The sequence below is a fragment of the Echiichthys vipera genome (genome assembly GCF_963691815.1).
Source record: "Echiichthys vipera genome assembly, chromosome: 6".
Taxonomy (NCBI): domain Eukaryota; kingdom Metazoa; phylum Chordata; class Actinopteri; order Perciformes; family Trachinidae; genus Echiichthys; species Echiichthys vipera.
This window is the reverse complement of record NC_139831.1, coordinates 17,268,296-17,293,671: the sequence shown is the minus strand read 5'-3', so window position 1 is coordinate 17,293,671 and position 25,376 is coordinate 17,268,296. Positions and strand designations below refer to the sequence as shown.

Here is a 25,376-nt window from a genome sequence, read left to right as displayed (position 1 = left end):
TTCTAATACAGAACAGGACAGATTACAGATATATGTAGAATATTAGATATATTAAGTTTGGCAATAAAATATGACATGTATCAATGTTACTAAAATCCTCAGTAGGTAAAAATAGTTATTTACCTTCAATAGTCAACTGTGGACCGTTGCTCGAATGTCGCTCCTTCTGAAGTAAGGATTTCAAGTTTATATTCACCACCATCGTTCCAGCTCAGGTCACTGATAGAAAATGTTCCATCACTGGGAGTGAAACTGATCCATTTGTATCTTATTAAACACAATCTGATTCTCTATCACAGACTGCCATCACAGTAAGTTATCACACCTGGAAATTAAAAAAAAAAAAATCTAAATATCACAACTTTGGTCTTTCCATTTCTGCAAAACTAGAGATCATAACAAACCTTCAGGCATATATGCAAATACTGATCCATAGCAGGTTAATACTGGCTGGTGTATCCCTTATACTACAGTAAAAAGGCTCAATTTTAGAACTTAAAGTGAAATTCCAACGTAAAATAATCTCAGGGTCTTTTGGAGAAAATACACCCATCAAATAAGCCTATAAACTATTAACGGACATATCCCGGAGGGTCACTAACAGTCGCTAACAGTCGAATGTTGCAAACACTGATTAGCTCGGGGCAGCACGATGAACGCATTAAACCGTCTTTTTCAACCACTTATACTGCTCATGAGTCCTTATACATTAACCGTAGCCCTAACAACGTAGTTAGCGAACCCAGCCAACTGGTCCCGGTACCAGCTCCTCTCACAGTTAAGTCTATTCAAGTCGATTAAAAAGGAAGGAGCCCATTGGTGCTTCGGTTAATGTGTAAGGACTCTTATCATGCTACTGCAGAGGTTTGGTGTTACTTTTAGCAGTATTAGTGGTTAAAAAAGAAGCCATTTTAATGCGCTCACTGTACTTTCCCGGACTCTCCGCCAAATAAATTCGAGAGCTCACTATATTTTATTCAGTGTTTTTCAGAAATATGAATCAAATGATGAAGAAGACGTGTAGAATGTAGTAGTAGTCGTAGTGTAGTTAAAGGTGAAGCCATAAAATCATAAAGCCCTCATGTTTCCTGTTCCAAGTAAGCATTGTGCAGCTGCAACGAAATTGATACAATGTGATAAAAATAAATATTTTTGTTTAACTTTAAAAGCAACTGTCATGACATAATTTTGTATGACAATAAAATATTGTTAAGTAAGTTGTTTAGTAGGAAAATCAAGAAAGAAATCTAGAAATATTGTTTTATCCCGTTCATTTATGAAAAACTGAAAATTGTATGGGTATGCTTTTGCAATTAGCCATGAACATGTGACAGCAAAATATTTCTCAAACTCTCACAAACTTCCCTCTTTTAACGGAGTAGTTACTAAATATATTGTATGGTGTAACATGGCGTAGCTGTGATGAAAAATCCTATTTACAGTAAATGAGTGACAAATCAAATTTATCGTCTGGAAGGTTGAATTCATTGTCATAATAAGAAACGACACTAGAGGAAGCTTTTAGTTAGTTTCAACATCACAAAACCTAAAAGCTGAAAAAAACACATTCAATTATATTTTAATTAATTTATGTGTCATGAGTCTTGTGAATTTGGCTTCAGCGTGGGTCAGTGTTTGAGCCGCAAACACAAATTGATCTTTTTGAAAATCCTTGATCAGCTCAACATGAGAGACTCCGAGTATCATCACCAACAGGCCAATCACAGCATCCATGTCTCCTCAGTGTTCAGCCGCTGTTGACTTCTCCTGCAGCGTCCAGACAAACTTCTCTTCAACAGCAAACACAAACTGAACTGCGCAGCCTCATGTGTCTTCCTCTTAATGGTCAACTTCAGATAGGAAAGGAATCAAGGCAGTTCCTCATTCATGTTGAAAATATGACTACTGTTAAAAGCCTTAATATGTTACTAGAAACATTCAAACAAAAGTCTAAACATTATATGTGAAGTTCCTTGTATGAAGATACTATACCAGAAAGAAAGATACTGTGGTTGTTCTCAGCTGTCATTATACACACAGCTTCTCTTTCATTTTATTAATCCTGTCTGTTGAATTCAGTCTTCCTCCACATTTTAGATGGATGAACATATGGAGGTTTGTGCACAGTGTGACATCTTTCTGTCTTTAACGTGTGGGAAATGAGACCACAATCCTAGACTTACCTTTCAGCTCTGCTATTCTATTTCTATATACACAAAAATAGGTTTATTTATACTTGAAAGCTAATAAACAGTACATTTAAAGGTGACTAAACAACTGTTACTAATATAATGTGGGTGAAAAACCAGGCACAGTCTGCAGATGTCATCACAACACAACATGATTTATAAACCGGAGCGTCAGCTAACACCAGCCAGAGCCCTTTAAAAATCATCTACCTCAGTCACCTACTCTCCGCTAGTCTTTTCAATCTTATATGATTTTCAATAAAAATCCCTAACAGCTAAATCATGGTCTGATGTTTTCAGAATTGTCTATATCAATACAATTGCTGTTCATTATAATGCAACTTAATTACATATATACAGCATTTAATACAGCATTTATTCACAGCAACATCCTCCCATTGTGTAAAATGTCCAGCCACAATATATTTTTAAAACGCTATTGATTTATATTGTTTCTAAGTGTCAATCAAATATTGATTCGTGATCTCAGGGCTACAACTAAATATTCAATTTCCAATTTCAATTTCCAAGAGTTTATCAAGGGCCCTGTAAGCGGACCATTGATGTTGAATAACATGAAGAAGAAAAAGAACCTTAACTTAAGTGATGTTCTTAGACATTTTTCAGAGGTTACTGTCATTTTATACATTAGAGCGTCAATTATGACCTGTCATCTTTTATTATTGTTGAACAAAGAGCAGATCAAAATTACAACTATTCACACAATTCCATTATGATCAGCGACCTCAGAAATGTAGTTACACAGCTGATTAACAGTATGTACACAACATTTCACTAGTAGCACATGTCAAGGGTTTCTATTAAAAATCCTTTTTGACCAAATAAAACTATTTCCAGTTCCCAGGTCATGCTAAACGTTCTCAGCTCAGTGTCCATCGGTGAGTTCATTAACATCCAAACTCATACTGAAGGCGTTTATTCTCATTTATTTACCTGAGGACGCACAAAAGACAGAATAAAGGAGTTAAAGCAGAACAAAAGGCTTTGAAGTTTCCACCAACACTCTGGACTGAAACTAAATCTGTTGATCTTTTATTGATTACAAACAGATGTTTAAACTTACTTCACTTCTTATGACGCCTCACTTTACAGCAGACACAGCAACACACCATCAGTATCAGTAGAGCGCCCACTGCTGAGCAGACTGGGACCAAGATGTGCCAAATGTTTTCTGGGGAGAAGACACCACAATGGTTATTCTACGTAACCAATACAGCAATAAATGTTTCATATTTGTTAACCTCTGTGTTACTCATAAAAACAAAAATGCACTGCCTCAAATGTGGACATTGATGCAGAGTATGACGAGAATGAAATGCAAAACACCTACTTTAATTACTGCATGAGCAGCTTGTTATGTAGTGTGAGGCTGTGGCAGCAAAAACGGTACACATCCCGCTGTTTATATCATTTGTATTATATATTTCAATGTATTCAAACATGTGCAATTCAATTTCATTCTATCTTTACTCTGTCAGTTTTTAACACGTATCATGTGCAATAGGCTACACTGTATGTTTACATAACAAACATATTATTTTTACTCTTACAGTATCAGCTTTAGTCCATTACCTATGTAAGCTCGTCGTAGTTTTGCTCTGCTGCTTACTTGCCCTGTGAACAGTATGAACGACGGTAATCTTAAATCTTGATCAACTACCACTTTGAAGATAGACTATCAACTGACTAAAACACCTCAAATCTGAAATCTACAGGAGTACAGGAGCTCCTGTTTGAAATGCAAATCCCTGCAGCAATCAGAGTGATGTCCACATGCATACGTGATGTTGCACTTACTTTAGTTTTGCACATGCAAAGACTTGTGTTGACTTTATTGTCATTTTGAATATTAATGATAAGTGATTTATCTGTAATCTATCTTGCATCACATACACGACAAATACTTACACACACATAATAATAATAATACACACATAAATGAGAACTATGGAAGGTTCACACTTATTGCCCTGATTCATTTGACGGAAAAATAAGAACAAGATCCAAGATGACAAATACTGAAAGTTGCCTTCGAACTGACCACTTCCTGTGAATGTGTTGCATTTCGCACCTAATCTTTGTCACCCACAGAAATATTGAAGCGTAAATAAGATGGCAGATTAGGTGAAATGTTTAAAAACTTGCCTTTAACGTCCAGTTTAACATCAATGATTTTCAGGAGGACCCCATTCGGATTAAAGACCTCTGTGGTGTATTGACCTGAATCATTCCTCTCCACATTTGTGATCTTCAGTGTCCCGTTGTTGATGAAGAACTCTGTCCTGTTTCTGAAAGGCTCCTTTATCGTCACCTTGTCTTTCTTCAAAGAGAACACACCGATGGATCCAGCGGGGGTCTGTTTCTTACATACCAGCACGTGGCCACTGGCATTGATCATGACTTGGATGTACACAGATCCTCCGAGTGTAACAGAGCACAGAGATGTGTTCTGTGTGGCGTTACATCTAGTCTCAGCAGCTGGAAAGAAAGCTAGAAAAAGGCATATTCAAAAGAAATCAGTTTAATGTGACTTAATTTATGCATCATTACAATGTTTCTGTAATAATGAGGACTTTACCATGTGATACTCCAGCTAATGTTACGAGAAGAAGAACAATTGGCTCCATACTCCTCTGTCATCCAGAACAAGTGAGCTCAAGACAAGTGATGATCTAATCACTGTTAAAAGCTGAACATAAATAACCTTAGGTTGTCGCTGGTAGGCCTACTGACAAGAAACGGTAAATGGGTGGTGGTTACAGCAGTAGGAAGGCAGGAAGCAAAGTCAACTGTTTCACTTCTCCCTGCACACACAAGCCTTTGGCAGCATGCTGCAATGGCCTGCAGAGTGCATTAAAGTTGAGTAAAAAGAGCTTAAAGTTTTCAGGCTGCACATCGAACTTAAGTCATTTTTATAATTGGGGTTTTAAAAACAAGTCTGAAATAAAATTTTACTTCATAAACCATTAACATATATTGTCTTTATCTCAATATTTCAAACAATCAATTGCGATCAGTCCCTTATAGAACACAATTAACAATGGAAGTGTGATTCATTTTATTGCAGTGGTGGTGGAGGTGCACACATGACAGAGGGATTTTTGTTTGTTCATGTTTTATCACAGAAAAATAAGCTAAGGCCAGTGAGTTTCAGGTAGAAAAAATGTGTACTTGTACCATTGTCGCTGTGACCTGAATAGCCTAAGATACAAGGGTTTTAATTTGCTGATCACGTTTCTTCTCCCAATGAAAGCCACGTCAGCAAAGTTCCTCAACCACCTTTTCCCAAAGATTCCCAACTTTCACTGTCCCTGTGATCTGAGAATTTACGACTTTCTCTACCGTGATGGTCAGCATCTCACGGATTTCACAGGCTTTCCGACTGCTCATCTTGGCTGTCGATATTTTGCTGTCTCAGTTGACGGGGTGACCAGGTGATGAGGTGGTGAGCCGCTTCTTGCTTTTAAAACCCCAGGCTGTGGGTCGCAAAACACAGGATGCTAAATCAGGCCGGCAATATGCGTCCGAATTCAGTCACACTATACCTAAGAAAATGCAGATACCACACTTGCTTTTAGATATGCTTGGAGAAATTGTAGGGCCTACCAACAGAATGTGTTCTCAGCACATATTTTATATATGAACTTTATAGGGGCTAATTTGAGGTTTTATTTTAATGTTTCAGTTTGTGTTCTATTTTGGTGGGGTCACTTCCTGGAGTTACCTGCTAATGGAGGACAGGATGAGAATGAGGGCAGCAGCTTTTTTGCCAAGCCAGATGCATCACTTTGTATGATGCAGCGGAAATCAGCTTCTCTCACAAGTCATGACATCCAAAACAAGTTCATGCAAATATCATAAAAATAGCAAAGGGAGCTGGATACCTCCATATCAAAGAGTCCCAAGACAAATGGGCTAAACATCTCTTGTATCCTGTCATTGACTCACTTGTTGGACCCTGTAACAAACACTTCTCAGAGGAAGCAATACAAATAACAAAAAGTGTACACTGTGTTAAAATGTGATGCTGACGGAGCTGAGTGACATTACTAAGAGGATTAAACCTGAGGAAATTGTTGCCAAATACGACATAAAGGCCCCTCAGTGACTGTTGCTTCATTAAGATAAGATAATTACTTGATAAGGCTTCTCATAAATAATTATGTCTGGGCTACAACAGCAAAATGGGTAGAGAATTAACTGAATTATTGTGCCGTGACATCTAAGTTTGATGAACATCAGCGATAATATAGGCCTATGTCTCTGACTGACTGAGGTTAAAGGTTGTTGTTTTTTTGTCTGTAGCTTCCCCATATGTCCTGCCCTAGTGCTGCCGGTCTAACATGTAGATACTGTGCTGTGCCATTCTTAGGACATATTTGCAGGATGTGAAGTAATCTTATGTTGTCCCTCTCTGTTGAAATCACATGTGAAACTGAATCTTGGGTTTGAATTATCTTTATCCTTCGACTGGGATGACAGTTTCCACAGTTTCAACCACAGTATAGGCCATATTTGCCAAGACAAGACTTTAAAAACAGGTAGGCCTACATCTTGATCTGCTGGGAAAAACAGAAGTGAGAATAATAACTGCAAGCACATGTAGGTGAAGTTAAAATGTTAAACTGTTAAAACTTTACCCAAAATGAGGCTTGTAGTTTACATTAGAGGCCAGAGATCTGTCAGTGCCCTTAATCAAAATAGTCAATTATGGTCACATGACTTTAAACAGATCACCTGTAGGTTAAATAACTTTAATCCGTAACATTATATTTCCAATCTTTCTGCACAGCTTTTACATGATGAAAGATTCACTGATTTGCTAATACGCTTGATGAGCCAACACAAGAATGTACATTCTTCAGTGTTTCATTTTGTTTTTGTGTTTGTGTTTGTGTTTTCAGCACTTAGAGGGCATGACCAGGCTGTCCACGAGAATAATGAATTGATTCGAGATCATATTTGTGTTGCAAGCTAGACAAACGTGGCAATATTAACAATAATTTAAGGCCGTGTTTCTGGCCACCTTATACTCATTTCAATTTAATGATTATACTAACACAAGTCATTGAAATAGAGAATCTCTTTACTTTTGTACTGAAGGGATAAGCAAACTGAATTATGACAAATACAAAAGGATGATGGAGTCAGATATGAAAACAAAGCCTTTCATCAAGATGCTTTATAACAATTAATAAAACCTTATTAATCTTATATTTGGAAATGTTTAATCAATAAGTAAAGGACATAAAGCCCTTGAGCTTGAATAAAAGAAATAAAGCGTGCAACTAATATCACAAGAGGTAGTCATCATTCATATTCATTATAGTTACAAATGGTTGCAGATGATTTCTCCTTGTAAACTTGTCATTCATGTCAAATACAGCAATTTTGATTTAATAAAATAAAGTCAACTCTCATCCAGTTGAGACCAGTTGAACAAGTAATACTTTCAGTTGAGTTTATTTCATCAACCAGTTCCTCTAGAGAGGCTGAAAATTCCCCTGCAGCTACAGAAACCCATCCTCAAAACATTTCTTCAACAAGCGGAGCTTTCCTTCATATAATCTCATCATTTGTGCCTCCAAACCTTTTTCAGTCACGTCCTTTCTATATCCTGTTAGACATGAGCCTAGTGTTGAGTCTCCTAAAGAATGACCTGCTTTTGGACAGTTTCAGCTTCTTCTTTAAATCCTTGTTATTTTTCTGGTAGACAGTGTCCCAGCTGTCCTCCTCCTCATCTCCTACCCAGGGAACCCAGGCACCTCCATTAAGGTGGGGGTCTGCCCGTAGATCCTCTGATGGGTACCTTACTGGCACCGCAGTGCGATTGTAGTACACCAATCTAGCCAGCAGCTCTTTGACAACATCTGGTCTCTGCTCAGAAAGGTCACAACGCTCGTAGGGATCTCCAGATATGTTGAAAAGCCACATAGATTTCCGGGGTTCAGTGTGGCGCTCCAGGGTCCACCAGCTGCCAGGGAAACCCGGAAGCATCTGTGGGGGTATCCAGTCTCCGTAGCCAGGGTCTCCTGTTAGGAGTTTCCAGTCTCCAGCTCTTATGGAGGCCTGAACAGCTGTATTCCAAATCCCATATCCTTTCTGCAGGGAGCCACTGCGTGCATGGTTATACAGAGGGTCAATATTGTGGAGGATCTCCAACCTGGGTGACTCCTTCCCTTCACTGATTGCTTCCCAAACATTATACCCATCCACCCCCTCCGTCAGGGACTCATTGCCACCTGCTAATCCAACCAGTGTGGGATACCAGTCTGTGATGTGCACCAGGGCTTTACTCACCCTCCTTTTCTTCCTCAACAAAGGGCTGTGGACAAATCCCAGACCCCGGACACCGCCTTCCCAGTATGTGCCTTTACGTCCTCTGAGCGGCCAGTTACTGCCGCCATACAAAGGCTGGCCTCCGTTGTCAGTAGAGAAGATGATGACACTGTTCTGGTAGTAACCATACTTGCGAAGAGCATATGTTATATTACGTGCTGCCTCGTCTACCGCTGAGACCATAGCAGCATATTTCCTGCGCGCCACGTTTTCCAGACCGCGGTACGGGTAGATGTACTCCCGTGGAGACTGCAGGGGTGTATGAACAGCTTGGAAGGAAAGAAAGATGAACAGTGGCTGAGACTGAGGATCGTGTGTTGCCAGGATCTTTCGGACTCTCTGCGTATAGAGATGTGTTGAGTATTTGCCCCTCTGACCCCAGGCGACAGACTCTCCCTCGTGGAGGTCGAAGCCGCACCGCCCGGGGCCATCACAGGAATCGTATGTGTAGTAGTTTACACTGCCCGTTAAGGAGCCAAAGTATGTGTCGAAGCCACGGCGAGTGGGCAGGCACTCCTTCTTGTAGAAGCCAAGGTGCCACTTGCCAACCATGTGGGTGGAGTAGCCAAGCTCCTGCAGTCTCTGGGGGAGGGTGACCTGGTCAAAGGGCAGGCAGTTGGGCTGGCGGGGCCGGATGATGGAGTGCTGCAGGCCAGTGTGAATTTGGTACCTGTAGGGTTAATGATTAAGAAAACTGTCAGAGGGACAAATGTGTTATCAGTATTCTGATCCAACATACGGTTAGATAACTGGGGTAAGACAGGGAGTAAGAGAAGAGATGAGAGGCAGATTGTTCCCATTTCATCCCACATCTCAATAAATTGTGAAGAGGTGAAGACACACGGGACATACAATGAGCACCCACACATTTTATTTCGTATGAAACTTGAACTTATCTCAGGTAAGATATACAATAGACCGTTTTCACAGCAGACGTTATGACTCGTCAACTAGGAAAAAAACACAGGTGAAACTACAGTCATCGAGTTAACAATGGCTCAGTTCCATCAAGTGTCCCAGAAAGCCATTACAGTGAGCAAGTGTGTAAAATATATAAACACCATGTAACAAGCTCACCTAAATGTAAGGCAGTCATTTTCAAAGTCATCAATTAGACCTGTGGTTTACTTAAATGAGCCACAATGTTCGTGAAAAGGGTATATTGAAATAGACAAAGAAAATACACAGTAGGCTGCTTAATATACTTGTGTCATCAGGGCCTATGTTGCAGTACCAAATATTTCGTCAGGATGATCATATGATTCTCTCTGAGATCTCACATTCAGGTTAAAGCTAAAGGTGTTTCATTTCCACCAAGAAACATTTAATGTCACATCTCAGTGAAATGTACGCTTTTGGAATAATATTTGTTTTCAGTCACATTCCTATTATTATTTTATTTGTATGTGATATGTTTGGAAGAGATTGATCAATACAATTTTGAGAAGATATACAATTTATCTTTCAAGAATAAATCACATTGTCACAATCATTTCATGAGAAAAGTAAAAAAAAAAAATTTTATTCCAACTTTATGGGCAACAGTGTAGGCCTATATGCTAGACTTCTAGTTGCTTAAAACAGAAAAAAACATGGATATATTGTTCACGGCTTTGCAGGTATGCTGGTTGGCTTCAAACACCTAAATACAGGGCATTTCCACTGCACTGTTTATTTTCTCAACAAAAAAAAACATCCCAGGACACTCCATCTTTATCAAACAAATATAAATGTGGTCCTACTGTAAAATACATCTGATCTTAACCCAAGCATTTGAACTCAGCTGATAGACTACATGCGTTTGCCTTTTACATAAAAACAGAAAGACCAACACTTTACCTGCCGGTGATGAGCTGGCTGCGGGACGGGGTGCAGATGGGCTGGATGTAATAACTCTCCAGCTTCACTCCGTCCGCGGCCAGTTTATCCAGCACCGGTGTCCTGATGTCGGAGCTGTGATACCCGATGTCGTTGAATCCCTGGTCGTCCGTCATGATGAAAATGATGTGAGGAGGCCGCGGGTCGGGAGCGCTGTCAATAAAAGTTTGGTCGGGCGCGTTTTCCACCTGGTTCGGACTCATCATGTCCCAGGTGAGGTACCCGAGGCTGAGCAGGCTCATCATAGAGAACCCGGTCAAAGCGGTCGTTGCCATGGTTCCTGTGACACTTTAAAGGCCTGTCTATCATAAGATGTCACAATTGATCCGTCTGTGCTCTTAAACGCGAGAAAAGCTACACCTCCATCCTCACTGACTCTCCAAACTGCTTCAGCCTCTTTTGAAAACATTTCACTTTCCCTAGTGGTCCCAGTAACTCCACCCACTTCCCCTGCTGCCTCAACACCAGCCCCCTACCACCAAAAAAACACTCAGAAATGTTTCTGCATCCAGGTGGTAATACAGAGTTTACATCTCATTGAATTAGATCTCATGTTGCATCATTTCCATATATCTAGGCAGTAGACGCAGATATTCTCATTAGATTTGGATGGACTGTTGAAAAACCTTGGGAATTTGATGACTGTATTCTGTTGAAATGTTCACATTTTTTCTCCATGCACTGTAAAAGCACTCCATGCATTCTCTTCTTCATTCCTGCTATTTCATGGCCATTTCATTTCAATGAACCACACACTAATCTTTACAAATTACTAGAAAGCAGGGAAGAAAAACATTCCCATCTGACCTGGTTTAGCAGCAGATGACAGAGACTCCACAGAAAGACCCTCGCTCAGAAAAACACGGTGTGTGGGGGAGATTTGAGTCTTTGGGCAGCTACGAGGCCCTACAGACACAATCACAGACACTGTTCCTCACTCCACTCCTCTGCACTCACAAACACTCTCTTATTATTCCTGCTGTTTTACGGGTGCCGCAGACCCGGGGAGAGAGACAGAGCAGGCTTCCCAGACTCTGATAACATCTCTGACCAAACCAGCCTCAAAGAACCACTTTACAAGTCAACCAGCGGGTCAACAGAGAGCAGCAGGACTGCACAGCCTCAGCCACAGCATGTTGTCTGTAGACCTTCATCATGCTGCAGGTTCACTGTGACTGCAAGGCACTTCTGTGCAAAAAAACATTAGGGACACGTAATGTCACATATAGTAAAAAGTGAGTTTTCCATGTTTTTTTTTGTATTATAAAGCAGGTCGAGGTACTATATAAAAGCCGTGAAAGCATGAAAACTCTCAATTCACAGAGAAACGCACACAGCCTGTATTCAGAAACGTTGTCTTTAAACGAGATGTCAGGACTTCTAATTCAATTCAATTCAATTCATTTCAATTTTATTTATAGTGCCAAATCATAACAAAAGTTATCTCAGGGCACTTTACAGAGTGGGTATAGACCACACTATGACTTATTTATGATTTACATAGGCCCAACATACGTCTATATGATTGTGTGTTACAGTTACTCCCTGGCTGCAATGACGGGGGGCAGAGTTGCCAGAGCACAGATGAGCGCAGATGGGGAAGACCCAGAAATGCTAACCAATCACAACAAACGGCTTTTTCAGGAGGAGTCTAAAAGAGACAGGTGCTAAAATTGAGCGTTTCAGACAAAGGGTGAATACAGGTATATTCAGACAGATATTATGAGAAAAATAATGTGTTTTTTGAACATTAAAGCAATTACACATGTTCTAGAAACCCAAAAGGAACCTGGAAGTAAACACAATGTATCCTCTCCCCTCTTGAGGATAGATCAAGAGAAGACATTTTTTTAATGCATCACAGCTAACAAGTGAGTGTACAAGGTCTTTCAAGATGGTCCCAATGTCAGATGAGGTGATCACGTTGCCCTAAAATACTAACGTGACCCAGTCGAGAGACATGTCAGCCGGCGGATTTAACCTAGACCAATCTTGCGGTCTGTTACTATGGCAAGCTACTTGGTCAAAAACATCTAGTTTCTTATATGTCATGTTGTGGGAATTTTGGATATTTGTAATTCATAATCATAGTTTTGTCAGTTCAGTGTCTCCTCTGTCTCACATTCTTAATGGATAATGCAAATAACTAACTCATGATGATATATTGGCATATTTGTGCATCTGTACCCTGTGTTAGAGACCTTGTGATGAGAGAGGCTCAGAATGTTCAGAATTGTAATGTCTAAGGCATGTTTTTGTTTGGTCTAAAGACGTCACCCAACCAAGGCTATTCGCGTCCTGTCCCTCTCCCTAAAAGACTGTGCGAGATTTGACACGTCGTCGGTTCCTACTAGACTCTAACTTGTGAGGATGTAGGGATGAACGTATTTTTGTCTGCAGAGGAAAATGCTTTGGCAAAATAAACCACGGAGAAAAAGCTGATCCTGTTTGTTGATCTTTATTGAAGAATTCATTTCCACAACAGTCACTATGAAATAACTTCAGATATTTAGATACTAAACTGTAGCAGCATGTGGCTCGCCAAATTTCACAATCTGCATGTAATGTCAGGCAGAAATAATAACGACCATGCTACATGCTTTCAAACTATATGGGAGAAGGCAAAAGACTTATGACATCCCATCGTGGTTACTTTTTGCCACAAGTACAATCAGTTATTTTACACCATGGCACACTACCACATGGACTGGGCTGTTATCGGGCTGAAATTGTGTGGTCCAAATGATTAAAGTGCTGCACTGCTTGGCATTAAACATTAAATATGCTGGGATTTCTGTGGAATATGTCAGAATATAATTTTCACTTTAAAACCTAGATCTGTTGAATAAGTCAAGGTCATTGAGGTGAAACACGGCCTGCACATAAAAACAAGCTGGAAGGTAAAACATCACACTTTGTAAATGTTGATATTGGTTACAGAGAGACTTGTGGGCATGGAGGTCGCCGGCAGCCAAAGGAAGTATGAGCCTCCCGTAAAGCGCATGAAGCTGCGGCTGGGGATGTTTGTCCAGCAGCAGCAGCGGCAGCAGCAGCAAAGGCATCTTTTGAGTGTAAGGGAGGTCAAGCCAGGAAAGAGAGAAAAGAAAAAACGATTGAGGTTTTACACCCTTGTGTTTATTTATGTTGTTTTTCTAAAGGGTGGGGTCTCGACACCTGATGGTCTTCGCAAAAAACTAGATGCTGTACGATCACATCGAGGGACTTGATATTACCGATCATGACAAGTTCACAATAAGGAGGTGAACATGTCTGTGTGTGCGTGCGTGCATGCATGTGTGTACTACCCTACTACATCTGCTTGAATTTAACAGTAAGCAAGCCAGCATGTATATATGAGCAAGAGCCACAAGTCCCAATTGTATGCATACTGCATTCAACAGTAGGTTGTATATAAGGGCAGCTGTAGTACTATAAGTAAAAAAGAAAAAGTATGTGATTTGGAGCTCAGCTTAAGAGTCTCCAGGCCTTTGGGCAACCACACTTATGAGATGTGACTCATCTGTTTTCTGTTGGTCAGAGGTGTAACTGCGGCAGCTCACCGGGTCAACAACAACTCCGCTCACAACCAACACACATAAACTGACACACACCGACTCAAATACACACAAATATTTACACAAGCATGTGCACACATACTTGTCACACTTTAAAGTCTGAAAATATGTTGATACCGCAGATGTATTATAGCTAACATCGCACATTTCTTAATACATTTTGAGCTGTCATATTACCAAAATAAAGATTTTACTAAGAAATGGTTTGATGGCGGTATTTATGGAAACAAGTGACCTTACAATACACCACAGGTTAAATGTTGAATAAACACCAGATTTGGCGGCTGATTATTTTCAGGTATTTGTTTGTCATATACTGTTGCTCAATATCAAAATGAGCTAAGAATAAATGTGTTAATTTATTAGCATTCTTGTAAACCGCAGTAGCTGTCTGATTCCAGTCAAGGCACGAGTCAAACATAGTAAACAGTCGTGTCAGGTAGAAGAAGAAGGTCGCTCTCCTTTAATGAACCAGTCATGCTGAGATGCCATTGACCCATTTGTGACTCAGTGGAAATTCAAGTTTAAGTCACATTCTCAGACTCTTAGTTCACTCTTTTCATCTCTTCATCTCCTTGATCGCTCTCTCCTGCTTTCCTAAATGACAGCATATCAAAAAGATGTTTTCAGAGTGAGGTTCTGAGTGGAAAATGTATCTTTACTACATGGAGATTTAAAGATGTGACAGCAGCCTTAAAATTGTGCTGCTTCAGAAAGTCTCTGAACTGCCTTAAATTGAGCCATGGACATCTGTGGTGTGTTTGTTGTTGTGCATTACCCTCCTAATTTATTAGATGTCTTCCAGAGTATGCGAAGTGTTGCGAAACATCGTAAATTTAACGACACTTCCTTTTCTCTACTACTTAATGGAAAGTGGAAATATTAAACACAATCAAAGCGTGGTTTTATTGAGAAGGAGCTCATTACTTCAAACTAGAGGGACTCATGAATGAAGTTTGAACAAATAGCTTTTCAAAACTTGTCACCGTCTCTTCTGTTTCTGTGGTTAATAGTTGAAGAGTAAACTTCATAAACAAAGCAAGCACAGTAAAAACGCATGTTTCATCTCTAAAGACTAAGTTAAACCAACTCATAACCCCCCCCCCCCCCCCCCCTTCCAAAAAAAACACACAGATATACACACTTACAACAGCTTTTCACTTCTACGTCACTTTTGCACCAGGTTCTAAGCCGTTTTCTGGGACCATGAAATACAATAATGAGTTGAAAGAGAAGCGGAGGCTGGCTGCTGCTGCTGCTGCAGCTCTGTGTCGGTCGGCACCAGATGGCTTTGGCTGAAGGAAGAGGTGCTGTTACTGAATACAGCTGCTCCCCTTCACCACGAACACTACCCTCTTTCTAATCAACGCAGCCCTGCCAGTAAACCTGCACATTACTCCCCCTCGTTGCCCAATTTTCTAATCTGAGTAAGACTGGATGGAGGTTTTCTTTCTTCCTGTGTGCCAACCCCCGAGTCAAAACCTTCACTTCAATAGGACTGCATTCGGCTTGTCGCCCCTCTATTATGTACAAAAGTACCTTTGTTGCTAGAATTTGCTCAACATCTCTTTTTTCATCTGTTATAATTTTTTCAATATTAGTTCATCAAATATGGGGTCATTCTAGGGCAAAAGAGTCAATGACTGATGACAGATAGACATTTTGTTATGCCTTCATTTTATATCTTTGAAGGTTGATTAAAGACATAAAACGCCTAAAAATGCACATGCATGAGTATTGATACAACCTGTCTTTGGATAATCTTTAGGCGATTTGAGAGCAATCGTGTCCAATTGAACTAGTTTGTTTAGAAGCTGTTAGAAGCTGAAATACGACTGGAGACTATCTTCACCTGCTGCAATGCCAAATTGAGCCAGGGGCATTGGCAATAAAAATCTTAGGCCTCAGGCACCCTCCAACAATACTCACGGAATAACTATTAAAAACCATGCAAGTACAAGCAAAATCTAAATCTAAGACCAAACAAGTAGGGCTAGGGCTGAAATATAAACAAAACCGTTTGGGTGCGGGTAAGCCAACCTCTAACAGTGGATGTGGTTTACCATGTAGCCTGTCAGCTTCAACAGCCAAAACCTCCACTATCAGTAAATCTGCTGTGCAAGAAATACATGTTTGTATGTGTAGAATAAAGATTAAGATCTGTTCAATCAGTATAAATATAGCACTGAGGTGTACTGAGCTAACATCTCCTCTGTCTCTGCGACATTTTAAACGTCCACACATCATGCCGTACCTGGTAGGACCTCACAGGTGAGGCAGCAGTCCAGGGCTCCAGCGCTGGCCTCAGACCCAGACTGAAGGTGTGTTTGGTTTGGCTCTTGTGGATCCGAAGCAGCACCTGGGCAGGAAGGCCAGACACAACACTTCATAACGACCCTCTAGCAAAGCCACCTGGATGGACATCTGAAAGGGACTCAATGAACAATCAGTCAGTCTTTGTGTATTATACATTTCCCCAAAGCGTTCTCGTTTTTTAATGAATCAGTCATAATCTTTTACAACAAGATATTAATACTGCTGTTCAAAAAAACAGGTTGTGACACGTTAAAATCCCCTGTAATAACACATCACCGGGTGTAGTTGTAAGTAATTACCTGCAGAGTGAGTGCAATCATGAGCTGCTAAACGTGTGGAATGTAAAGTAGATTTATTTCCTGTAAAACAGAGTGCCATTTAAAAGGTTAACCTGTACAAATGTTTTTATTGCAACATGTCATCAAAGCCAAGGGAAATACCCCGTTTCATTTTTTTTCTTGTGCTCAAGGACGTAACGTTATTCCTCCTCTGTCTCTCCTCAATAACTTTAACCTCACAAAATGCCATTTTACACATAATCAGTTAATAGTATAATATATTGTGACATTTAGAGGGAAGCTAGGCTGAAGGAAATATTACATTTCCCATTTTACACATTTTTTTTCTTCCATAAAACCTTGGTGGTCTGTGCCATCAACATGAATGGGAGCTGAGTCAGCCTCATAACCAGCTCAATTGCCAAACCTGTGGTGTGTGTGTGTGGGGGGGGGGGGGTGTCTGTGTGTGTTAAGGGGAGAGGCTATATGCTGAAATGAAGCCTGGTGAGACCCATGAGCACTGACGTTGAGTTTGGAATGCTCACTGCTTTCCTTTCCTGGTTTTGCTCCATCATGAATGGGACTCTTTCAGCCGTTTTCTCCTTCTGACCCTCTGCTTACCCAATACTCTCCTCCAGTTTGACCCAAGGTCTTACCACCAGTGCTGTCAGATCCACTGCCCAGACACCTTTAGTTTCTTCCCAAACCAACCAGCCGAGGAAAAAAGTCACGCTTTTATCCAAATACACCTGACTGACGGGAGCTCAACCTCCCTGGTAGCTTGTGGCGCTCCAAAAAAATACATTTGGAAAAGCTCAACAGCAATATCTCTTTGCAGAAACCATTACCCTGTTATTCAAGGTTATCATGCAGGAACATTTTTTTTTCAATTCAATTCAATTCAATTTTATTTATAGTGCCAAATCAAAACAAAAGTTATCTCAGGACACTTTACAGAGTAGGTAAAGACCACACTCTGTTTTTTTCTGAACTTTATGCTGAAAGAAGCATATGGACAAGAGGCTCGTCCTCCTCGGCTGAGCTGTGAACCAATACTGCTAGTCAGTGGTGTAGTGGTAGTTGATGAGTTGGGTGTACTAATATGTACTAACAGGTAGATGGGTAGGTTACCAAGGAGGGAGTGGGTATACTCTCCCATGTGTTTCAATGGCTATTTGGCTGATAGGTGGGTATATTCTAAAAAAAGAGGTTCATATACTCTGTTTACCTGTGCATACCCTCCACTACACTACTGCTGCTAGCTCACCTGTGCTAGCTAACGTTACAGCTCAGCCAAGGAGGGCAACCATTCATGTTTACATCTCATGCTGTCACAGGGATCAGCCTTTTGGCCATATGCTTCCTTTGGTGCGATGATACAGTTGGCAGGTGTAGTCTGGTAGAAAAAAAAAGTCCCTATGAAACTGTTGAGTAAACAGGTCATGATTTCTAGAAAGAGACTTTGCTGTTGATTTTATCCGATGTATTTTTTTAATTTTATTTTGGAGGTTTGAGCACCACAAGTAGTGTAGTATCTCTAGTATCTAGTATTTTGTATTGTACTTTAAACTTGTTCAATTCCCAAGCCAGCAGATCAGTTGCTAGATTCAATCATCAGCATTACTAGAGCAACGTATGCAGTATTGTCAATGACGTAGGCTAGAACCACCAGAAACCATAAAGGTCTCTGCAAAAGTCCTGAAGGAGCAACCTTGAGGCAACTGCTTCAGGATACACGGTTTCAGAAACACAGATCCGATCACTAATATGATCTCTCTTCCAGTAAAACCAGATTGCCCCAGGAGAAATTAACCAAGAAGGTTAGAGCGATCCAAATCATACAAGCCTTGACTGGTTCAAGGGAGTGGCTCGTCTGTTCACAGGTTTATTTCCTGGAACAGGATGTGCAACTGAGCAGAAACTGAGCAAAATCAAAGGAAAGCAACGTAATGGTTGAAAAGAAAGAAATGGCACGAGAAATAGTCTTTGTCGGTTGGTGTTTATGGCTCAATAAAATACTTGTGCTACTGTGGTATTCTGCTTAAAAAAGCAAATATAGCTGAAGTAACAGACTGTGCCCACATAGCCTTGAGATCTATAGACTCAGAAAATACTTCCCTACATAATTACGTAATGGGATATTTTATATTAGCAGGGGAAGGCTTTATTCGAAATAAAAATATTATGCAAGGACCACTGACAGCCTGTGCCATGGCTGAACCATAGGGCTGAACTGACGCTGTTTCGCGGACGAACTACACCTCCCATGGTGCATTGCAACGGTAAACTGAACCACATCCTGAGTTCGGAGTTCAACGTGCTAACGTGCGTGTTTCAATGGCGTGCTAGTGACTGTGCGCAGTGGGCGACAGTTTAAATATGAATATACTCTTAAGTTAGCCGTTACTTTTGCGTGTTTATTTGTCTGAGTGTCTCGAACATGTCGGTGAACGCATCAAAGCACGAGCTGACCCAGCTGATCTACCGCCATTTGAAGGAGCATGGTTTCCACTCAGCTGCTGATGAACTACAGAGGCACAGCCCACAGGTCAACACACACACACACTCACACACACACACACACACACAGACTGTAGTAACACGGTAACTATTGCAGGTGCTGCACAACAATGCTACAAGTGTGAAACAAGAAGCAACCCCAGTGATCAGTGACTTGCCTTCTTTATACACTGCCTTTACTGTTAAACTACACTGTTTTGTATATACACAACTATTTTATTACTATTTTATGTTGAACTTTCCTCCAGTTGTCGTCACGTTATGGGCCACGAATAACACTGTTACTACTGTATCCACTGGGTCAGTGGTTACTCCCACACTCTTCGCAGTAGTTTTCAAACTAGTGGCAGGCGATTACTCAGTATGGAATCGTATCACGATGAAAACATATATCACGATCAGAGGGGGTTTAATGCACAGGCTGGCCTAGGCTGCAGACTAGGGGACCCAGGTGTGCAGGGGCCCCGGATTGGCCCTACTAATTTTTATTTTTTATTTACTACACTGGGGGGGGTGGCAACTATTAGGGCATTTAGAAACATTTCCAAGTCACTGATTGGATAGATATGGGACACATTTACCCAACCATGTGGCCGGGGATCATACGGTCAGTTTTGTTGTCAAACGATACCTCGCTTACTGTTTCCAGACAGTATTGCAGAAAGGAAATGTAATAGCAACGACTGAAAGAACAGCGAAAAATTCCTAAATTGACAGGATTATTCAAGGTTGTGGACTGTCCTTCTGTTCTAGCGGGTTTTTTCTGATAAAGCATGATTAATAATGTGGGGGCCCAGACGAACAGTAGTCTAGGGGCCCATGACCACCTTGATCCGCAACTGATCACGATACAAAATTACACAATCTAAACTGATAATAACAAGTACATACTAACTCAAATTTTAAAGAAAATCTAATTTATTAGATTTTGAGGGAGTATCATTTGAAGATTCATGGTTCTTCGGGTGCTGGAAATCTTTGAAAACACTTACATTTTACTGTGGCGTTTTCAAGGTTTGAAAAGTGCTTGGATTTTGAATAGTGCCTGAAAGTGCTTGAAATTTAGGTAATATGGGATGGCAAATATTATATAAGAAGGATAAAAGAAGCTCTACATATCTGAGAGACTTTTGATGAGTAACAGATAGTCGACTCTATCTATTAGTCGACTAAGCTCTAACGGCAAGTCTATCTACAAATACGAAGTATTGTTCTCCTTTAATATGTCACCCTTCGTAGAAAGCTCTCACAAAACATATTTTGGATGTTTATAGCACGATAACATCTAATTTAATGTGACGAACAGGTGCAAAAACCATGAGAAAGCACCTTGAAATTCTTGAACTTGACTTTGGAAAAGGCGTAGGAACCCTGAAAGATTGTGAGTTTGTTTGTATATGACATTGTTTGTGTGCATAGTCAGTGTACAGCTGGAATAGTTTCTCTTGAGTGTTCTCTTCTTTTTTTTTTAAAGTTCTCCATTAAATGTGAAAATACTTATTAATTCACGAAAGTAAACAGAAAGAGGCTTTACCATCGTATTATTTCATATAGACTATTTATTGAATTACCAGAAAACATGATATATCATAATGTCGTTATTGAGATACGTGAGATCATGTTTCAAATTAAAATAGTTACAACTAAATCTAAGCTGACTGTAGTTTAGTGCAGTGGTTCCCAATCTGGTAAAACTGGGGAAACAGAACAATTTAAGGTTGGACACACATGACCAAGGGAAATTAAACTCCACACTCTGGATTGTTAAACTTGGGTTTAACAGTATTTATTGAGGCATCAATAATGTGATTGCTTTCAGGAATGCTTTTCCTTACGTCCACTCTGAAAAGATCTGTGAATCTGATTCATATGGGAACAAAAAAAAGAAATTGTTTCAGGGCCGCATAACAAACTGTCTAAAGATTGCATGGTCTTATGTTATTTTTCAGCAAACAGAGACACAGCCATCTCCATCATTACTGGACATCTACAGTTTGTGGTTAAAGTGAGTATGATTATTTCATTGTTTGTGGGAATCAAACATCTTGACCGGACTTTGTCTCTGATGTAATGTTTCCTAAATATTGTTTCTATTTCTCTCAGTGACTCAAAAAAGAAAAGGCAGCCTGGCTCGGCCAAAGGGACTCCAGTTAAGGGTATGAGTGCTTCTTTCTTGAAACTCATAATAAGGGGTCCAACTCTTGGAGCAGAGCCTGATAATTAGAATGAATTGCTCTGTCGTTTCTTTTAATCAAAGCCGAAGATGCGAGTGACTGTTTAAGTTAAATTATTCTGTAAATCAAAGAAGGAGAAACAGCAGCAGTCGCAACAGCCCTGTGTTTACACTTGGCCAAAGTTGACCACGGTCAAAGAAGAAGTAAGAAGTGATGGTCTGGTTGTGAACTTGAATACATTAGTAACCCATTCTACTTTTTATGTCCAGCCACTCCAAAGAAGAAGGACAAACCTGTAAACAACCCAGAGACACCTAAAAAGAAGGCAAGTGTTTATTCTGTTTTCATTCTTTAATGCGACATTTGAGCCCCTGGTTTAAAAACTGGTCCAATTCATGTTCTTTTACTTTGCTTATAAGGCTGTTCTTTCTGTTGTTTTAGGCTGTGACAGTGAAAAGGAAAAAAAGTGAAGAGAAATCTGTAAAAAATGTCCTCAAGGTGAAAAAATCAAGGACCCAGACAAAAGACAAGGTTGTGGCTACTGGAGGAGATGATTCGGACTCTGACAGCAGTCTGGACATAGATAAATGGAAGAAACTGGTCCTGCAGATGACAGGTAGGTAGGTGCGTGCGTGCGTGCGTGCGTGCGTGCGTGCGTGCGTGCGTGCGTGCGTGCGTGCGTGCGTGCGCGCATGTGTGTGTGTGTGTGTGTGCGCGCACTGGCGTGCTTCTGCCCCACAGACCAAATTCCAATTCATCAGATTAAGTAACTGTGCTAATATTTCCCAAGAACTGAAACAACTCAGTTCTTGGGAAATTGACACCAGTACATTTTCACTTTAGAATGTATATCTTTCTCTACATCTACGCCTGGCATCTACACTACTCTGGCGTTTGCGAGGACCTAGAATGGAGACGTTTGGAAATGCTGCTGACTTTGAAAACTCTGGGATTGCATTTAATTCTGGACGAGTGGCAACAGAGACCTTTCAAAACGATGATGCAGGCCCCAGGTTCACTTTCTGATTGGGTCTTTTTAGTCGCAACATCCCCTGATCAGTCCCGCCCCTATCATGTGACCCCTTTTGCAGAAGAAAGCAAACATCGACCTTGACTACAGGTGGTTACATCGCCGTGGATAACCCACTAAAGCCCAATAAAGCCTTTTATGCTAGCAGCTGTGGTGCAGTTAAAGTGTGCATTTTATAAAGCCATTACTGCCTACATGCGCAGGAGACGAGCTGTTATTCGAGCTATTTGCAACAATTATCATGTCCGGCAGCATAATCAGCCTTACGCTGGCACATTCATGCCCAGTGTATGTGAACAGGAATTTTCAGGTGCGTTTGTATGGATGGATATTAGTTCCGAAACAGTGATAAAACACTAGTGACGAGAAACTAAACCGTGCATACGCGGTGCGCAGCCATTGTGTCCAATTGAAGCTGCTACATGAGCCACGAAAGCCGCGTGCACCTGCGCACTTACCTCTTTATATCAAAGGGCAATGTGAGGCAGCACAGCTTCCAAAACCTGCAAAACAGACTGTGTGTCCATTCCCCATGTATTTTGGCTATTTGATAGTCAGGTACTCTAGGTAATGAAATGAGAAATGTGTGCCTTTCTCATTGGAAAAAGAAATAAAGGGTGGAGAGATTTGAGAGGAGGATTGGAAAATGCAGGACATGGTGGAAGATGAAAAGACGAGGAGAGCTGGGTCCTCTCACGTAAATGGAGAGAGACAACCACCAGACAGGACAGCACCTCCCATGAACAACCTCACCATGGGAAACAGTGATTTCATACAAACAGAGCTGTGTACAGTAGCTGTGTGGCCGCCATTGATGTTTTCTTTTCAAGCATTTGTACCACCTAGCCCTGTTTGTTCAATGTCTTCACCGTGTTTCCACAGAGTCCGACATGGCCAAGATGGACACCATCAATTCTCTGGACACGTCTACACCACTACCTGTGAAAAAGAGAGTGAGGAAACCCCGGGCCAAGGCTCCGCCAAAAACTGACACTCCTGCGCAACAGAGTAACAGCACAGTCGGAAAGAATGCAAAGGTGGAAGAGAAAGCCATGACAGAAACACCAACAAAGAACAGTACACCCAAGAGGAGCAGGCCAAAAGCTACTGCACCTGTGACCTCCTCTGCCACCCCGAGCCAAGACCAAGCGATCAACGCTGGAGAGGACAAACCAGCAAAACCCACTCCTTCCCCGTCAACACGCGGTCCAAAGAAGAAGAACAAAGATGTGACTCCCAGTGAAGAAAAAACTGCGTCTGAGCCCAAGAAGAAGAAGAAGAAAAAGGAGATGACCGACAACAAGGTGGAAGAGAATACAGATGAGACTGGTGGAGATGGAAAAGATAAAAACAGTAAGGAGGAAAAGAAAATTGAAGTCGAAGAGCAGGAGTTTGCTGATAAACCCTCAGATAAGGAAGAAGTCATAAACAAAACTGGGGATGTCGGTTATGAGGACATTTCAGAAACAATAGTGCAAAAAAAGAAAGCAAAGAAGAAGAAAAAGGAGAAAACTAAAACTGAGGACAATTCAGAGTACGCAGCTGAAGAAAAGAAAGAAAAGAAGAAGAAGAGCAAGACAGTTGATCGAGAGGCAGGTTTAGAGCAGATAGTTGAAAACGTAAACGATAATTCAGAGCAGATAGTTGAAGAAAGGAAAGCAAAGATGAAAAAGACAGCTGAAAGTGAGGGGGAATCGGAGCAAAATGTAGAGGAAAACAGAGAAAATTCAGAGCAGACAGCTGAGAGAAAAGAAAAGAAAGCAAAGAAGAGAAAGGAGAACGCAAGAAGTGAGGACAATTCAGAGGTGATAGTTAAAGAAAAGAAAAAGAAGCACAAAGACGATCATAATGAGGGCGAGTCAGAGCAGATAGTTGAAGAAAAAACAACAAGTAAATCGAAGAGCATTGACGGAGAGGAAGAGCCCGAGCAGATTACTGAAGTGAAGAAGAAGAAGAAGAAAAATAAATTGTACTCATTGTTAAATGACTCAGAAGCACTACCTCCACCCAGCCCCGAGACACCAAGTCCTCCAACAGAGAAGAAGAGTGAGTAGATCAGTTGCATTACGACAAAATGCAAATTTGAAATTTTGTATTCACTCTTTCATTTGTCATTCTGTCAGAGAAAAGCAAGTTGAAATCAGCTGAGGTCCCAGAAACACCAGCCATTTCTGTCCAAGACGCTGCAGAAACACAAACCCTCCAAACACCCTCAAGTGACACCATCCGAAAAAAGGTTTCTCCACACAGTACTCTTCACCAACTCTTGTCAAAGCAGAATAACATGTTATCAACGCAGCACGATTAGTCTTCAGTCGCTCAGCTTTCTTTTTGAACCTGCCGCTGTTTCTGCCACTGTTCACAGAAAAAGAAATCCTCCAAGGGCACAGAGTCATGACGAGGATGACAGAACCAAAGGATGAAGGCAACGCTTCCTGTCCGTCGCATTTCTAACCATATTTTAATGGTTAGAAGGATCATTCAGAACTGTAAAGAGAAAGAGACTTTTCTATTTTGGTACCTTTTTTTATCTTTTTTAATTTGTTGTATGTGTTAATCCACATAGTCTGAGTTTTCCCTTTACATCTGATATTTCCACTTTAATGGTGTGAATATGTAGAACGGATTTATAACTGATTATTTCATGAAATAATCAGGGTTTTCATGATTTCTTTGAAGGAAATGAAGTCAAAATTAAGTCGAATGAACAGAAAAATGTCTCTTAAGCGTAATCTCTCTGTCTCAGGGAGTTTTTTCCACAACTGTCCTACATCTTAATTTGTTCTTAATATATGCATATTAACTAGGAAGGGAAAAAAACAACACATCACAACATTTCGACCAGTTTTATATTTATTCATTTTTCATTTCAACATTCATTTTCATCAGCTAATGTGAGCCTAGACCTTTTTTGGTATTGGAATAAATACCCGTTTGTGAAAAGCAAGTTTTTTTAGAAGAAAACATTACATGTTTGATAACGCTTTCATATATATACACCTTTTTAATGGAATTAAATTGCTAGGCAACAGCCTTGGTCCTTGTTAACTTCCTGT

General features: G+C 40.6%; 2 protein-coding genes and 1 long non-coding RNA gene across 3 annotated transcripts; 1 reads left to right on the top strand and 2 right to left on the bottom strand.

Annotated features, from left to right (window-relative positions):
• Positions 1–2,089: 2,089 nt before the first annotated feature.
• LOC310948480 lies at positions 2,090–4,900 on the bottom strand. Its single transcript, XR_014593246.1, has 4 exons — positions 4,789–4,900; positions 4,356–4,700; positions 3,274–3,381; positions 2,090–3,143 (listed from the first exon to the last, which is right to left on the bottom strand). It is a non-coding gene; the product is annotated as an uncharacterized lncRNA (long non-coding RNA).
• Positions 4,901–7,820: 2,920 nt separating this feature from the next.
• LOC310948641 (arylsulfatase I-like) lies at positions 7,821–10,708 on the bottom strand (the record flags this gene model as incomplete). Its single annotated transcript, XM_083915838.1, has 2 exons — positions 10,389–10,708; positions 7,821–9,219 (listed from the first exon to the last, which is right to left on the bottom strand). The coding sequence occupies exons 1-2, from the start codon at positions 10,700–10,702 to the stop codon at positions 7,821–7,823; spliced, it is 1,713 nt and encodes a 570-aa protein (XP_083771964.1). The 5' UTR covers positions 10,703–10,708.
• Positions 10,709–18,967: 8,259 nt separating this feature from the next.
• On the top strand, positions 18,968–25,349 carry LOC310948408 (uncharacterized protein). Its single transcript, XM_083915527.1, has 8 exons — positions 18,968–19,144; positions 21,066–21,121; positions 21,220–21,272; positions 21,560–21,615; positions 21,732–21,906; positions 23,203–24,366; positions 24,444–24,556; positions 24,686–25,349. The coding sequence occupies exons 1-8, from the start codon at positions 19,037–19,039 to the stop codon at positions 24,716–24,718; spliced, it is 1,758 nt and encodes a 585-aa protein (XP_083771653.1). The 5' UTR covers positions 18,968–19,036; the 3' UTR covers positions 24,719–25,349.
• Positions 25,350–25,376: the final 27 nt, after the last annotated feature.

Excerpts from the sequence above, each read along its gene's own strand:
- LOC310948408 (XM_083915527.1), top strand. The coding sequence starts at position 19,037 with ATGTCGGTGAACGCATCAAAGCACGAGCTGACCCAGCTGATCTACCGC. Across the intron at positions 21,273-21,559 it reads CAAAGGGACTCCAGTTAAGG|CCACTCCAAAGAAGAAGGAC; the intron begins GTATGAGTGCTT and ends TTTTATGTCCAG. Across the intron at positions 24,557-24,685 it reads GTGACACCATCCGAAAAAAG|AAAAAGAAATCCTCCAAGGG; the intron begins GTTTCTCCACAC and ends CACTGTTCACAG.